Consider the following 17,162-nt stretch of genomic DNA (forward strand, 5'->3'; position numbering starts at 1 on the left):
ATACCAGGAGAGTTGGACGAGCACTGGCCCCCCTTTGGCTCATGCACCGACTTCACTTTTGGCATCTGAAGTTTCCTCGGTGTTTCAATTTTAAAAAAATAAATTCCAGGGACAGTGGTTGGGGGGAAACACCGTCCCTGTGAATGACATGTCAGCACAAAACGAGACAAATTTCAGATTTTAGAAACCCTCAGCCCTATTTCCAAGCCTTGTGGAGCAAGCTTTGAAAACGGAAACTTGTAGCGCTTGGTACTTAACCCTTTGAGTGCTAATGTTGCTGCGACTGTTCTTTTAGTATAAAAATTCAAACACAGCCAAAGCCAATTCATCGAAGTTTAGTTCAATATTGCACCCAATAAACCCAGCCCCCCAAAAAACATCGCTGCGGACGGCGCTGGCATTTTTAACGGATATTTTGAGGACCTCACCGCAACGTTGTCACGCAAAGGGTTAATAAAAACCAGTTTGCTTGGCAATATGCACACCTGTTTTGACAAATTCCCTTGGCACTCAAAGGGTTAAGGGCCAGACCAGTCCCCAATGACAATGATGGCTCTGGGAAACCTGCATTTGCCTACAGCTACATAGCACCGCTAAAAGTTATTAATTGCCACATGATTATTAGCACGTTCCAAATCTATGTGTCCTGTAATAGTGGTAGCCACATACCTTCATGGTTGGTATTATGTGGCCTAATGACATGCATTGGGGATGGAACCCTTCCTAAACCTGTTAAAGTCAGAATAAATCAACCAGAAAGCAATCAATCCAGGCACGCTGCAATAACTGTGTACATACAGCGCCTCCCGCCAGATCTGACTATTGCTCCATGACGTAGACCATGATTAAATCAATAAAATAACTGGTGTACGGTAACACGCTGAGACTTGCTTCCCAATTAATGGCCCTGAGGGAAGTCCCTGGGTTACAGCTACTGTACAGAGATTATAATTAGTTACATCAGAGGCCACTAGTGATTGCTACATTGTAAAACCAATGCAGTATTGGGAGTATATCATCTGTGTTTAATCATTTGTGCACTGTATTACTGGGACATTTCTGGTACAGCAATCGGACGTAGGTTTTATGATGTGTATTCTACATAAAACACAACTTCTGGAGTAGTCTATACAGACAGTAGGATCCATTATTCCCCGATACTGCTGGTCATTTCCAACCTTTGGCAGCATAGATTCTCCTTTGCGCTATGCAAAGCCATCCTCCCCCCGCTGACGGCGCCGGGCAGGGGAAAAGCCGCTCCGTGTGTATGTACTGAGCGGCTTTCCCCCCCAGCGATGATGGGGTTTGTCCTCCTTCTCACCGATGATTACGATGAAACTTTGCTGATTAAGCTCCTTGAAAAAGGTCCATGTAGGACCGAAACGTCGGGGCATAACCTATTTCTACTGGTGATAAAAACCTGCGTGAATATTTGAAAAATTTGAAAAAGGATTGAAAAATAAAAACCACTATTTGGATTTTACTACACATCTTTTTTGGACTTATTATTAGGCGAGTGCCTGACAATCCGCAGCTTGATAGATGTGGATACCCCCTGGACTATGATTGGATGCATGTTCACTACATGTATTCTTTGTCTAGGCACCCCGTGTTATTTAAAAACTAAGTGTGAGTGCGGTCTTTGCACAGAAATATATATATATATATATATATGTGGTATGTATATTAAAATCCACAAAGCATGAAAAAAGAAGTCCGGTGAGTGCGTCTATTTTCTAAATACATTGGATCTGTGGGAATTCCCGTTTGGGTTTGCCTTCTGGAGTGAGACACCCCAGCAGGTGAAGTTAAGGAGGAGTGTGCTGTCTTATTTGTGGCAAATATATATATATATATAGCAAAGTCCAATAGACCGGCACCCTCCTCAACACAGCAACTGCCGCGGTGCTTCCAGCAATAATAACTTACAGCAACTCCAGATGCGAGCACCCACGGTCTTAGAAATAACGGCAACCACAGACAAGGTATCTGCACATACCTTGTCTGTGGTTGCCGTTATTTCTAAGACCGTGGGTGCTCGCATCTGGAGTTGCTATATATATATATATATATATATATATAGAGAATTCCAAGAATGAAGGCACACGACACAGGATCAACTTTTCACCGCAAGTGTATTTTCAGGCTAGTAACATCTAGCGCTTTCAGGGGATACAACCCCCGTCATCAGGATGGTAGCCACACAGGTACAATGGTGCAGTCAGGTACACCATTGTACCTGTGTGGCTACCATCCTGATGACGGGGGTTGTATCCCCTGAAAGCGCTAGATGTTACTAGCCTGAAAATACACTTGCGGTGAAAAGTTGATCCTGTGTCGTGTGCCTTCATTCTTGGAATTCTACAGATTGTTTAGGAGTGCACCGACCAAGTTGTTCCCTATTATTGGAGTGCCGGCATATATGGAAAATTATATATATATATATATATATATATATATATATATATATATATATATATATATATATATATATATATATATATATATATATATATATATTTGTGTTTCTCTGATGATAAGCCCTACCCTTAGTTCAAAAACCAGTCCAAAATAAGCCCTACCCCAAAAATACAATTCGAAATCAAATAAAATATTGAAATCCCCATTGCCTGAGTCCATTCACTAAATTACCGGTACAATGCCCCCAGCTCCACCCCTGCTATCCCCCTCACCGCCGCCCTGCATGATGGATGCTGCTTCAGTTTGGTAGCAGCCCTGGTACCACTGGGCGGGAGCGGAGTGTCAGCAGCAGCGGAAAGCCTGAAAAGCCTGTGCACACACACACACACACACACACACACATATACAAAATTCTATAATACAAGAATTGAAATGTTGAGTACACCTAGCGTGTCCGTCATCTTCTTTTAAACCCTGCAGCGAGTGCCGCCAATCCCGTGTGCTTTATGATAGATAGATAGATAGATAGATAGATAGATAGATAGATAGATAGATAGATAGAGATATAGATAGAGATATAGATAGATATAGGGTTAAGCTCCCCTAAGCTGATAAGTAACTGCTTGTTTGGAATGATATCTGTGGCTGTGCTTATTGAATTTATTCACTAAAAGTTATTTGCATTTAAACTGATGGTGTGCTGGCTCGTATTTCCATACCTGGACTTGGAGTGGAGAATATATATATATATATCTCCTGAAGACGGGCTTGGCCCGAAACGGCGTAGATAAGGTTTGATGTGTGACACCTGACCCGGAGTGACGCTTATTTTGTTATGATAGACACCAGTCATTAATAAGTCAGAGGTGACATATTCCAGGGGATACATACACTGAGAGGTACAGGGCATGCTAGGGAGAAGTGTCACAGAGGCATGTGCCAATAGATAGGCAGGATGTGCTTCTGGATTAAAGGGTCAACCTTGTCTAGATAGACATTCTATAGGTCAACAGTGACCCAGGGTCGACATGCATGTAAAGATCAACATGCCTGCCAATGTCGGCACCAGAGCAGTGGGCCCCTAAATAGTGTAGTGCGTCGCTCACCATGCTTTGGGTCAGGTGGCTCGATGGGCTAAGCACACTTTACCGTTCCCAATACGAGTTCATGTGGGTGGTGATTCAGTATGAAAGAGTACAGGAAAAAAAAACTGGAACAAATCGAAAAAAACAAAAAACCTTTCAATGCATCAACCATAGCCATGCCGACTTAGACATTATCGACACATCATCCGGATACTGCAGGATACCTGGACCCCAGACACAGACATTTACTACAGGTGAGAGTACCACACAGAGAAAGAAATCTTCCCAAATAGAGTCTAATGTGACTCAAATATTGAACAAGGATAAGGACCAATAAGCTAGTTCCGTATGGATATGAGCAACAGAGCCAAGATTCCAGGTCTGAAAAATGGGAACATGTTTTCCCTACAAAGCACAGAAACAGCTTACACATAGCTCAGTACGGCAATGTACCAAACACTTAAAGCTCTGCATGATGACGCACCAACACAACATTACAGCAACATACAGTAGTCTTATAGTGTTCATCCTAGCATCCTGCACCTTCCAAAACCCATGCAGTTCCTCTTGCCTGCCTGGGTTTTCGCTCTCTGCTGTGGTGCTTCTAGCACAGTGTGATCTGTATTTCAGCACTGATATACAGACCAGACATGGGCTATAAGCACCAGTGAGCGACACCACAGCCTTGGAAATGGAACTGCACGGGTATTGAAAGATGGAGATCCTAGCATGAACACTAGTCAACACTTGTATAGATGATACAAGTGACGTACAAAGTAGGTACCTGGTAGGGGGTGGTTTGGCAATATAAATTTGTATTACTACAGTAACTAAAGTACATAAAGCAATATAAATTCCATAGTGACAAATACATGAGCATTAGTATTAATGTTTCACAGGAAACCTAAAAGATCAGAATGTGTTTGTTCAATTCAACACCTGCACTGGTGTGAACATTTGTCACAGGTTCAAAGCTTTAGGCAATATTGTCTCCATTTGTCTAACAACTCTCTAATCCTTTTAACCATATAATTAGTGGTTTTACCTAACTACAAGACTCCGAGCCACCACCTCCTGGGCACCGTAGGCAAACAGAATCTCTTGGGATCAAACTCACCAGTTTGCGCCCACAAACCTCACAAGTAAGCTGCAATACAATACTTACTGATGATTCTGTGCATATGGAGGACACCAAAAGCTACAAGACAGCACTAACAAAACACCCACCACCCCCAGGGCACACACACTTTCTTCACTAATGCCACAAAAGGTTCACTTATTTATTTATTTATAGTGTGCACATATTCCGCAGCGCTTTACAGAGAATATTTGAACAATCTTACAATCTATATTCCCTACCACATGTGCACGCACACACATTCACTCTTGGGTTAATTTTTGTTGGAAACTAATTAACATGCCAGTATATTTTTGGATCGTGGGAGGAAACCAGAGTACCCCAACGAAACCCACGCAAGCACAGTTTGGGCCATGGTGGGAATCGAACCCATGACCTCAGCAGTGTGAGGCAGTAATGCTAAACATTAAACCATCCATGCTGCCCAACTTTTGTTGCTGCAAAAACCCTACATACTGTATTTAAACTACTAGTAAGCCCGTTTAAAGCAAATGATTTCAAAGCTAGTCTGCTACCTTGTGATTGACTCTGTGTTTGTGTGCAAAATATATGTACTTTCAAGATTTGTTTTTACGGACTCTTGCTAATGAGAAAATTAAGTTGCGTAATTTCAAGTAGGAATTAAAACTTGAAGGATAAAGGAGTCACCTCCGAAAATCATTCACAGGTACAAGTCAGATCATGAACTGATAGCCCGAGGCATTTATAGCACAGGATCAACAAGAAACTTGTTTTTTCCAAAACGCCATCAACATTTCCATCACTGAGGAACTGCTCATAATTGCCTTCTTAACATTTAATGCGTGCATATCCAACTATTCTACAAATACTAACCTCTGGGGCTTCTTTATATATTTATGGCGTCCCAATGGATCCGCAGCGCCCAATTACAGAGCACATAAACAGAAAACGGTACTCTTTACCTAGAACGGCGCCCGCGATTAGAATCGCGGGCGTCGGGGGTAAAAAATCGCGGTCATCGCGGGCATCGCGGGTAAATCGCGGGTACATAAAAATCGTTTACCCGCGATCACCGCGATTTTCCCATAGGGAACAATGTTAAAAAGCCTGATTGACCGCGATTTTACTTTAAAATGCCTCAATGCCCGCGATTTTCACATAGGAATCAATGTTAAATGGGCTACAGAGCCCAAATAGGCACAATTAACCCTTAAATGTCACCCCAATTTTTGTACGCCACCCCACGATCCACGCCAACCCGAAGCGTGGCGAGCGCAGCGAGCCCGCGAGGGGCGGCGGTACGCGTCCTACGACCTTTTCATGCCCTACTATCCACGTCGGCGTGGAGTTGAGAATAGAATAGTGTGGCGAGCGCAGCGAGCCACCGAGCCCGAAGCGTGGCGAGCCCCGCGAGGGGACGCGGATACCTTCACAGTTATACGCGTCCCCTCGCGGGCTTCACAGGTATCCGTGGCGAAAAGCGGACACCTGTGAAGCCCGCGAGGGGACGCGTTTACCTGTGAAGGTATCCGCGTCCGCTCGCCACGCTTCGGGCTCGGTGGCTCGCTACGCTCGCCACACTATTCTATTCTCAACTCCACGCCGACGTGGATAGTAGGGCATGAAAAGGTCTGAGGACGCGTACCGCTGCGCTCGCCACGCTTCGGGTTGGCGTGGATCGTGGGGTGGCGTACAAAAATTGGGGGGACATTTAAGGGTTAATTCTGCCTATTTGGGCTCTGTAGCCCATTTAACATTGATTCCTATGTGAAAATCGCGGGCATTGAGGCATTGAATGCAAAATCGCGGTCAATCAGGCTTTTTAACATTGTTCCCTATGGGAAAATCGCGGTGATCGCGGGCATCGCGTCGCGGCCGTTTATGTACTGACCGCGATGTCGCGATCACCGCGATGGGCGCCGTTCTAGGTAAAGAGTACCCAGAAAACTCTGACTTACAGCTGAATACAGTAGAGGACAAGTATGGGTATGGTATGAGTTTGATAGTTGGGATTTCGACGGTCGTTTCCCTGACATCAGAATCCCGACTGTCAGGAGCACGACAGAGGGCGAGCGCATTCAAGCACACTTAGGCTGAGGGAGGGGGGGAAAACATGAAGATTAAACCATGAGGTGTTTTTCTTTGAACTGCCTGTTTAATGCGTTGGTGTTGTTTACTCTTTAAGACGGAGTGTTAACTGTGGTTTTTACCTGTCCTATGGGAATGTTGGGGAAGAAGCTTGATGCTAGGCAGATTTAGCACCTCTCATCGGATTCACCTTCCTATATCTTTGTTGTGTGTGCGTGATTTACTGCATTAGTTCATATTACTTAGATGAAAAACACAAGCTACAAGAATGTGGAATAATTCCAGGGATTTCCTTACATTAGGCTTTTTTTTTTTTTTACGGTGTTGTCGTAAAGAGGGGATAGAGAACTCCCTCAGTTGGAGTTAAGCGGTAGTCCTACCCACTCCCCCCACATACTACAGTGTGAATTACACAGATCTATCCACATATGGGCCAATATTAAGTCCTGAGAGACAGTTAAACTCAGGTGAGCTCACCTTTTTAAATATAACTAAATTGACTTTATCCCTTTTTTCCTGCGAGGCTGGGGATGCCCAGCATACCAGGAGAATAACTCAGAAGAATCTCAGGTGAATATTTAACAAAAAATTGGGACCTTAACACTGTATAACGATACTTAAAGGTGTATATATATTAAGTATGTCTAGTTAGGAATTTTTAATTAAGTAAAATTTATATTAATTATATCTCTTTCTTGCTTATATTTACTGATATTTTTATTATCACACAAAACGCAATACAGCGAAGACTGTACATATATTCTCCTACCTCCCGCCTTGTGTCCCCACGCGCAGTCATCTTTCCATTATTCTTCTTCCAATTAGGAAACTTATACAGGAGTTTCCACAGACCGCCGCAGAGGGCTCAGGGACAGGTGGTGAATAGGTTACAAAATTTTAGTCTTAAAATTTTCCTCCTGACTATATCCAAGCACCTTACAAGTTGTTTAAATTTCATTATGATTCTAAGAGTGATTTATTATGAGAGGCAAGCAACCCTTCCTTATATAGAAAAAGGAGTAGAAAGATTCCACAAGAAGTGGGGTAAATATATTGAATCCTTAGAGTCTAAGGCATGTCCAAACTATGGCCCTCCAGCTGTTGTGAAACTACACATCCCAGCATGCCTTGCCACAGTTTTGCTATTAGGGAATGCTACAACTATTGCAAGGCATGCTGGGATGTGTAGTTTCACAACAGCTGGAGGGCCATAGTTTGGCCTTAGACGAACCTACTAAGAGATACATCTACAAACTCTGAGAACACTTCTTGGTCCCTTCTGCGACAGATTGCTGACAATGACTAATATCCCACCTTAATATTAATTTCCCAACTGTTGCTAGCAGTATATATTAACATGAAACGTTAACCCACAATATATGTAAAGCTCGAAAAGCTTCTTATCGCTGAAGGTGCGTACACACGGGGCAATATGATCGCTGGCAATATATTGCTCAGCAATCATATTGCCCCGTGTCCCGTTTTCATCTGCGACCAGAGATGGTCGCAGATGAAAATTTAAACACTGCTGGGTGAAGAGGCAGGGGAAGTCGCTGGTCGGAGGAGCATGCTCCTCCGACCAGAGACCATTCAGGGGCTGAAAACGGGAGCACGCACCCGGCGATTTATCGCTGGTGCACACTCCAATCACTGGCAATATGGTCGCTCAGCGACCATATTGCCAGCGATTTCAGCCCCTATCACCCCCATTTTTTGCTGTCCACACTGTCCCATTATTTATAACTTGAAAAACCCTAATAAAAAGTAAAAAAAAAAAAAACAATTCAAGGAGCCCATACACGCTCCGTTCTGCTCCGTCCATTTTGTACTCTGAGATGCGCGCTCCCGCGCATCTCATCGTACAGTACAAAAAGCATGTATGGGCTCCTTCAGACTGATTACAGTCATTCACTTTAAGGAAGCATGTCGGACTGCAGGAGTAAGTTATTTTATTTATTCATGTGAATGGGTAGGAAGGGACCCAAGTGCATCCCGCAGCAGGCACCTGGCATCCCGGGGACGCAGCGCGCAGCAGGCACCTGGCATCCCGGGGACGCAGCGCGCAGCAGGCACCTGGCATCCCGGGGACGCAGCGCGCAGCAGGCACCTGGCATCCCGGGGACGCAGCGCGCAGCAGGCACTTGGCATCCCGGGGACGCAGCAGGCACCTGGCATCCCGGGGGCGCAGCAGGCACCTGGCATCCCGGGGGCGCAGCAGGCACCTGGCATCCCGGGGGCGCAGCAGGCACCTGGCATCCCGGGGGCGCAGCAGGCACCTGGCATCCCGGGGGCGCAGCAGGCACCTGGCATCCCGGGGGCGCAGCAGGCACCTGGCATCCCGGGGGCGCAGCAGGCACCTGGCATCCCGGGGGCGCAGCAGGCACCTGGCATCCCTGGGGCGCAGCAGGCACCTGGCATCCCTTGGGGGCAGCAGGCACCTGGCATCCCTGGGGCGCAGCAGGCACCTGGCATCCCTGGGGCGCAGCAGGCACCTGGCATCCCTGGGGCGCAGCAGGCACCTGGCATCCCTGGGGACACAGCACGCACCAGGTACACAGCTCACGCCTGGCACCCCAGGGACACAGGATACGGTAGTGTCTAGATCCCCTTCAGTTTTCCCATCATGCACTGGGTCCGCGCATACCTGGAGGGGGGATATAAATCTGTGGCATCTAGTCCCTACCCACAGGATACTCTAGCACGCCAGAATAACAGGTTACGTCTAGCATGCCAGAGACACAGGATACACCTGTGCGTCTGCCTTGCTCACCTCAGTAGCTCCTTCCCCTCAGCTCCCAGCAGGTACTCCCTCTCCTCCCCGCCTTCGGCATCTGCATGTCCGGGTACGAGGAGTTTCTGCTTGGAAGTGCGGCTGAAACCGAATGATATGGGGGCTGATGATGAGCTGGGCGCCGCCATTGTTTCCCAGCTTTCACTACAGATTCTGGGGAAACCGCTGCGCAATGCATGTTGGGAGGTGAGCTCCGGTGCGGGGCATGACGGGAGTTGTAGTTTTAGTCTGCAGCAGCTGTGAATGAGAGTGATGTGGCTTTTATCCAGTTGACAACTCTGCTGTTGTGTGTGTAATAGATGTACATGTGTTATCTTCACGTGAAGCCATTGTATGCCTGTATGTAATCTACTCAACTTGCATTATAGGCATCCTGTGGCACCCCAACTTATTGAGGAACCACAAGTCTCAGCGTGCCCTGCCACCCTGTGCTGGAGAGGAAACTAGCACCTGGAACCACTGTGGGGGATTCCGGCTCTATGTCAACCCCATTTATGTTGACATGCATAGGGTCGACCACTGAAGGTCAAGACATGAAATAGGTAGACATGGCTAAGGTTGACAGGGTTGAAATGTCGACACAAGCATTAGGTTGACAATGGCAAGGTCGACTTGAGTTTTTCATGTTTTATTGAGCCGACATGTGCCCTCCCACCTACGGTGTGTTAAGAGAATAATATATTGTGCCAACAAAAATGTGAGAAACTCATGTAGACCTTTTAAATGACAACCTTGCCATTTTCAAGCCGTTACATCGACATTCAAAAATAAGTGAGTCTTGTTATACCAGAATCAGGTGGTCACAATATCGCCCCTAATTGAATTCCCCCCATATTGTTTACTTCGGACAATTGTATAATGAAATATACAGTGCCTGATCAACATTACTGCCATTGCTGATATACGCATAATACAATACATATTTTGCAACCCAATATTACCGCTTAAAGACCTGCCAGGAACGCAGTCTATTTTCAGAAATCACTACTTAATAAACCCTTAAGTGCAGGTAAAATCATGTGCAACATTTCTATCTATTCCAGAGGAAATGGTAATACCATTTTTGCCAGGCACAAATAGCTCAGCTTCAAATATTTGGTTTATTTATATCTTTACCACTCTCAGTGGGCCCAGATCACATTACTGTGTAGAAAAAAAGAATAACCCTAATTTTAGACATGTTCTAACACTATGTAATCATCCACAGGATTTTATTTTTAGCTGGCCAACTTAGGGGGGTACTCAATGTTCTGATTCACCAGGAAAACATCTGGGATTAGTACAGATCCATCTCTTTGAAAAACCAAATCTAAATTTGCTGAAAGGGATGCTAAATTTTCGAATTAGCGTCCGTTTCCGCAGAAAAATCAGGGTAACAAACATTGAGTAGATGGAAGGCGAATTTCAACTATTCTCTGTAAAAATGGAGGCTTTTTGCAAAGTTTTCTGCAGAATCGGAACATTGAATAAACCCCATTGGGGTAAATTTACTGAAGATTCTAAATAGTGAAAAGTGGGGTTTAATTCATAGAAAACTACTCATAAGAGCTGTCCTTCGCGATCACTAAACTTCTGTGTTTAGAGTCTGTCTGAGCATTACTTTTATTAAGTATTGTGGCAGGATTTGGTGCCATCGAGCGGTTACAGCAGGCATGGCCAAACTGTGGCCCTCCAGCTGTTGTGAAACTACACATCCCAGCATGCCTTGCCATCGTTTTAGCTTTCCCTAATAGCAAAAATGTGGCAAGGCATGATGGGACTTGTAGTTTCACAACAGCTGGAGGGCCATAGTTTGGCCTTGACTGGGTTACAGTATAAATGATAGACAATGTCTAGGCCGAGTCAATCGGTCGACCACTGATGGTCCAAAGTGACTAGGTTGACACCTCGGAATGGTTGACATACTCTAGGTTGACACTGACAGAAGGTCAACACATTCTTTAGTTTGACATGAACATGGTCCATATGAATAAGATCGACATGAGTTTTTCATGTGTTTTTTAAAGGTGGTTTTTCTAGAGTATGTCGACCATTATTAGGTGTGAACCTAGTCACTGTCGACCATTAGTGGTTGACCTAGACCAATGATGGCTAACCTTGACACTCCAGCTGTCGTTGAACTACACATCCCAGCATGCCCTGCATCAGTTTTACTATTTGGCCATGCTGACCCAGGGTCCTCATACCCCATCAGAGAAAGAAAAGCATATGAGGGAAGAGGGCCCTGTTTCTATAAGCTTACTTTGCTGGGAGGGATCTGATTGGCCTATATTGGTTCATGCCATTGTTACCCAGAAACTTGGTGCATATGCGGTTATCATCCAAAACTGCATTTCTGAGGTTTACCTGCATAATCAACTTTGATTCATCCCACTGCTGGACTGTTAGGTCTCAATTTACCAAAAGTTCTAAACATTAAAATAATGATGCCCATAGCCAGGGGTGTAACTAGATATTTGTAGGCCCCATAGCAGAAGTTTTTAAGGGCCCCCATTTAGCAGTCGATGATGACAAATATATGTAAAACATATTACTTATACAGTAAGATGGGCCCCCTTCAGCTCTGGGCCCCATAGCAGCTGCATCCCTTGAACCCATGGTAGTTACATCCTTGCCCATAGCCACCAATCAGATTCCATCTATCATTTCCCTATTGCATCCTTGAAAAAAATAGACATAATCTGATTGGGTGCTACAGGCAACAACATGTTTTGTTTTTGTTTTTCATTTTCAGAAGCTTTAGTAAATTTACATCTTACTATTTGAGGCAATTACAGTTCAGCAATGATTTTTTTGTACATGAGACTCCTGAATTTGGATGTGTATTTTGGGGGGTTTGTGAGCGAAGACGACTTTGATGCATCTCACCCACTTCTCCTGTAAAGTGGATGCTGGAGCGGATTGATGACACGTTTCACTGTGAATCACATCACATGGCTCCATCCACCCTGAAACAATACCTGTACTCAGGGCTGGATTTCCCACTAGGCCCGAGAAGCACGGGCCAAGGGGCGGCACCTGATATGGACAGCAGCTGCTGGACCCATCAACTCACCACCACACATCGCCGCCAACTGACAGTCGACATGATCGGCAGCGTTTTGCCCCAAACCAAAATGGCCACGGGAGGGTTGCTGCACATGCGGACTCTCCCATGGTCCTTTGCGGGGTGTGAGTGACGGCTCCCTCCTTCATGCATGGCTCCCTCCACCCGCCTCCGCAAGATAAGCAGCTGTGCAGCGTTTTCAAAGCGCGGCCTTGGGGGGAAGAGTGCCAGGCCTATATATATATATATATATATATATATATATATATATATATATATATATATATATATATACTTGTGGTGGAGCGGGGCACAACCTCCAAATTGAGATACTCGTCGGGTGCCTTCGTCAAATATTATGCAGAATTCTTTCCAATGGACGTGGCACTCCAGACCAATTTCAAAAATCGTGTAAAATTTATTGAGAACAAACAGCAACGTTTCATTATTGAAACGTTGCTGTTTGTTCTCAATAAATTTTACACGATTTTTGAAATTGGTCTGGAGTGCCGTGTCCATTGGAAAGAAGTCTCTCTATATATATATATAGAGAGAGAGAGAGACTTCTTTCCAATGGACATGGCACTCCAGACCAATTTTTTAAAAATCGTGTAAAATTTATTGAGAACAAACAGCAACGTTTCATTATTGAAACGTTGCTGTTTGTTCTCAATAAATTTTACAGGATTTTTGAAATTGGTCTGGAGTGCCGCGTCCATTGGAAAGAAGTCTCTCTCTCTCTCTCTCTCTCTCTCTCTCTCTCTCTCTCTCTCTCTCTCTCTCTCTCTCTCTCTCTCTATCTATCTATCTATCTATCTATCTATCTATCTATATATATATATATATATATATATATATCTTTATGGGGGGCAGCCTGGCCCCTAAATCCACCCCTGCCTGTACTTCTGCAGATCTCCCGGAACACAATCAACTAAAGTAGGTAAGTAAACTGTATATAGCAGCAGTAATCCCTTTCAGCTGAAATGGCTGTATGCATTGTAGTGTTCCTGCGATTGCAGCGATCAATCACAGGAAATTATACCAAATTGCATGTTGAAGCGCTGCGGAATATGTGTGCGTTTTCAAAGAAACTGTTAATAAAAAAGATACATTTCTCAAGGGGGCCTTTACTAGAAGTGGTTTAAATGTATATATTTATTTATAATGTATCTAAATCAAATAGTTAAATTATTGCCAAAACTAATGGGGTATACACACAGGGCAAGTTAAGCCCAATTTCTAAGCGCTCCATGTTTATGCCCCAACGCAGTCCCGCACATCGCCATCGCCCAATGTATGCACTGTCTATCCTGCTAGATCGCAGTGTTTTGCCTAGCACAGATCGCGGGTGCATCGCTTGTATGCCGAGATGTGTGCTTAAGCACCTAGCTCAGCATGGAGGTGGCGGCGCCTTGTATGTACGGGGCTTAAGAAAAAAAGTAAACTGCAACAGAATCCTGGCCTATGAAAGAGTGCTAAATGGAACTTCAGAGATTAAAAAAATATGAGGTCTCTGCAGACACACGGCCAGCACTCAATCCCATACCTCCCAACTGTCACGATTACAGCGGGACAGTCCCGATTTTCGGGTCCTGTCCCGCTGTCCCACCCGCGGCAGGCATTGTCCCGCTGCGGGGGGTGGCAGTTGGGAGACCCCCCAATCTAGTAGAATAGACGCTGTGCGCATGCGCACAGCATCTATTCTCGTATGAAAATGAGGTCGCGGCGAATTAGCATAAGCCACACCTCATTTGCATACGCCCCCTTTTCGGACGCTCGCGCGGCTTCGCCGTGAGAGTGTCCCTATTTCATCAGGACAGAAGTTGGGAGGTATGCAATCCTAATCACCTTCGGTGGCAATAAACTAAAATAAACATACTGACATGAGACCTGGCAGCGTTCCTGGCTACTGCTGACATCACTCAACACTGAACAAAATCTGAAAAATGCCAGGAACCAGTGGTATAAGTTTGTCCCAGTTGCCAGAGGCAAGATAAATATTGGTGCCCTCCCCACACACACGCACAGCACCTTGTATAAATATATGTACAGTATGTGTGTAAGGGGGGTATGCACTCTGCCGCCGCTATTTCCGACGTGGGAAATAGCGGCAGCTCCCTATTCACTGCTGTCATTAATGACAGCATTGATAAAGGATCACGGCAGAACGGGCCCGACTTCAGAAGCTGTCGGGCCCGTTCTGCCGATAACAGCCGTGGATTGTCGTTATCCAGGCCGCAGATCGACAATCCATGGCCGTTTTCGTGGCCACGCCCCCTTTGCGCCCATCGGCAGGCGGGACATTGAATCCCGTCTGTCGTTATGCGGTCGATCTGACTGCAAACGGGCCTGGATCATGGCTGTCGGCGGGTATCGACAGCCGTGATCCCACATTGCATACCCCCAGTATGTGTGTGAATATGTATGTTATTTATATTATGTTTAAAATAAAGAGACTGTGGCATCTATGATTTGATAGGAGGGGGAGACAGCCACAGAAGCGATATTGACAGCTTTCAAAGAACTGATTTAAACTGGTAGGGGAGGAAAGGTGCCACCTTGAGAGCAGGAGCCCGGAGGCAGATGACTCCATTGTCTCCCAGAGTTATGCCTCTGCCAGGAACCATTTTGTCTCAGCATTTAAACCGTTTCCACAAAAAATATGCAAAATAATGCTAGCAGTCATTATTTCAGAGACTTTAAGGTGCCCATACACTAGTGCGATATGGGCACTTTTCATCCGATTTTGACCGATCAGTCCGATAAATCGAATGAAAACTGTAAATGTGTTTCACCTCCGATTCAGATCTGATGCGCATCAGATCAGAGCCAGAGATTGCAGGGCCTACAATATGATCCACCGCATGCAAAGGGCCGCATACGTATCCGGAAGCTGCCATGTCAATTTGTAGATATTAGCACATGGGGTCTGATTCAGACCTTACCAATTGAGCAATTATTGAACGACTGCGCATGCGTACCATTTGCATTGGTGTGGTTGAAATACCGCAGGCGTGCCTAGGCGTTTATGAGGAGGATCGGTGATGTCAGCGAAGACACTTCCACCCTGTATTACTCTCAAAGGGCCTTATTCTAGTTCATTCGCTCGGATGCGTGGACGCACCCTTGAAAATCAAACCCCGCCTTGCGAATGGTTAGCCCGCACCACCCATTTGCACGCCGAATTTGTTCGCAAGGCTTCCAAACGGATGTTTTACATGAACATCCATTCGCATGCAAGTGGGAACCTCCCCCATCTTTTGATGGTCGCTAACCATTGAATGATGGCGAAGGCGCCCGCATATGTACATATGAGCAAAGAAATGCATGGAATTGGGCGGGCAGCTGACATCCGGCTATGTCAACTGTCCGACCCCTGTACATGTGTCAGGACCACATTAGCATATGTACGCACAGTGTTTTAATGGGAACACCCATGAAACTCAGGACGTACACATAAGCTAATGCCCCAGCCCAGCACCACATGCCCCTCTCCACCCCCCTTTTGCAAGGCTGGGAGCTTGCACTCGGCGACCAGACTTCTTGCTGGGTTCACCCACCCAGCGTATACACATGCACAGAAATGCAAAACATCAGTCCTTGTGTGAATTTGCATCCGAGCAAATGAACCAGAATAAGGTCCATATTTGCATATGGCAAAAAACTATTTGATGGTTGGGGAATTGCCTATGGATTTGTGAGTGTATTGCAGCTAGCGATCCATTCGCAGTTCTCTTGTAATTTAGCAAGGGCAGTGGCGTAACTATCGTCCGCAGCCCCCGCGGTGGCGGGGAGGCGCTGAGGGTATGTGGGCGCCGGGGGGGCTGCGGGACGATAGTTACTGGTTGCCTTCTGCCGCGGCGCCGGTGGTTTTATTTGCAGTGCACCGGGTCCCAGCTCTCCCGAGTCCCGGCAGCCGCAGCGCTGTTCTAATACAAAAAGGTGTCACTTGGAAAATGGCTGCCCCCATACCGCAGACAGTTTTTCGTCTGCCGTATGGGGGCAGCCAATTTCCAAGTGTCACCTTTTTCATTAGCAGCAGTAACGGGAGAGCCGCCTGGGACCCGGCGCAGACGGATGCGGCCACGCCGGCCAGAGGTAACACACACATACACACATACACACAAACACGTCACACATACATACATACAAACACACACACACACAGAAACACAACCCCGCCCCCCGCCGTACCCCGGCTCCGCTCCGTTTTTTTTTTACGGGGGGCGCCTCCTGCATTGACGGCAGGGGGGCGCAGGAAATCTAGTTACGCCGCTGAGCAAGGGATGTTTTGTCTTTCTGTCTGGGTGGCGGCTTTCTCGTCGCATTAGTGGTCAGGTCTGAATGAGGCACATGGACAACCAAATTAGCGTACCACTTCGTTGCACTGCGTTAAAAACTAAATGAAAAACTCATGTCGACCTTTTCATACATAGACTAGTGGCACGTCGACATGTCGAAATATAGGCCATATACCCTGATATATGTGTCTGCCTGTATGAAGGGGTGTATTCCAAGTACATGTAATCCCTCTGAATTTGGATAAACAAACATATTTTAGGATTATAAACCCAAACTAATCTAGAATCTATTTGTGTAATAATTGTATATTCCCACCTTGGCCCTAACTGT

At 45.8% G+C, this 17,162-nt stretch overlaps 1 protein-coding gene across 1 annotated transcript in view; it reads right to left on the reverse strand.

Moving 5' to 3' along the window:
- Positions 1-9,700, reverse strand: part of GPKOW (G-patch domain and KOW motifs) — a 35,445-nt gene extending 25,745 nt beyond the window's left edge. The window contains exon 1 of the mRNA XM_083158807.1: positions 9,464-9,700. Within this exon, the coding sequence (XP_083014933.1) occupies positions 9,464-9,612 (149 nt within the window). The 5' untranslated portion in view covers positions 9,613-9,700. The remainder of the gene's footprint in view (positions 1-9,463) is intronic.
- Between the last annotated feature and the right edge of the window lie 7,462 nt (positions 9,701-17,162).

Source organism: Crinia signifera, chromosome 9, assembly GCF_055691185.1.
Source record: "Crinia signifera chromosome 9, ASM5569118v1, whole genome shotgun sequence".
NCBI classification, from domain to species: domain Eukaryota; kingdom Metazoa; phylum Chordata; class Amphibia; order Anura; family Myobatrachidae; genus Crinia; species Crinia signifera.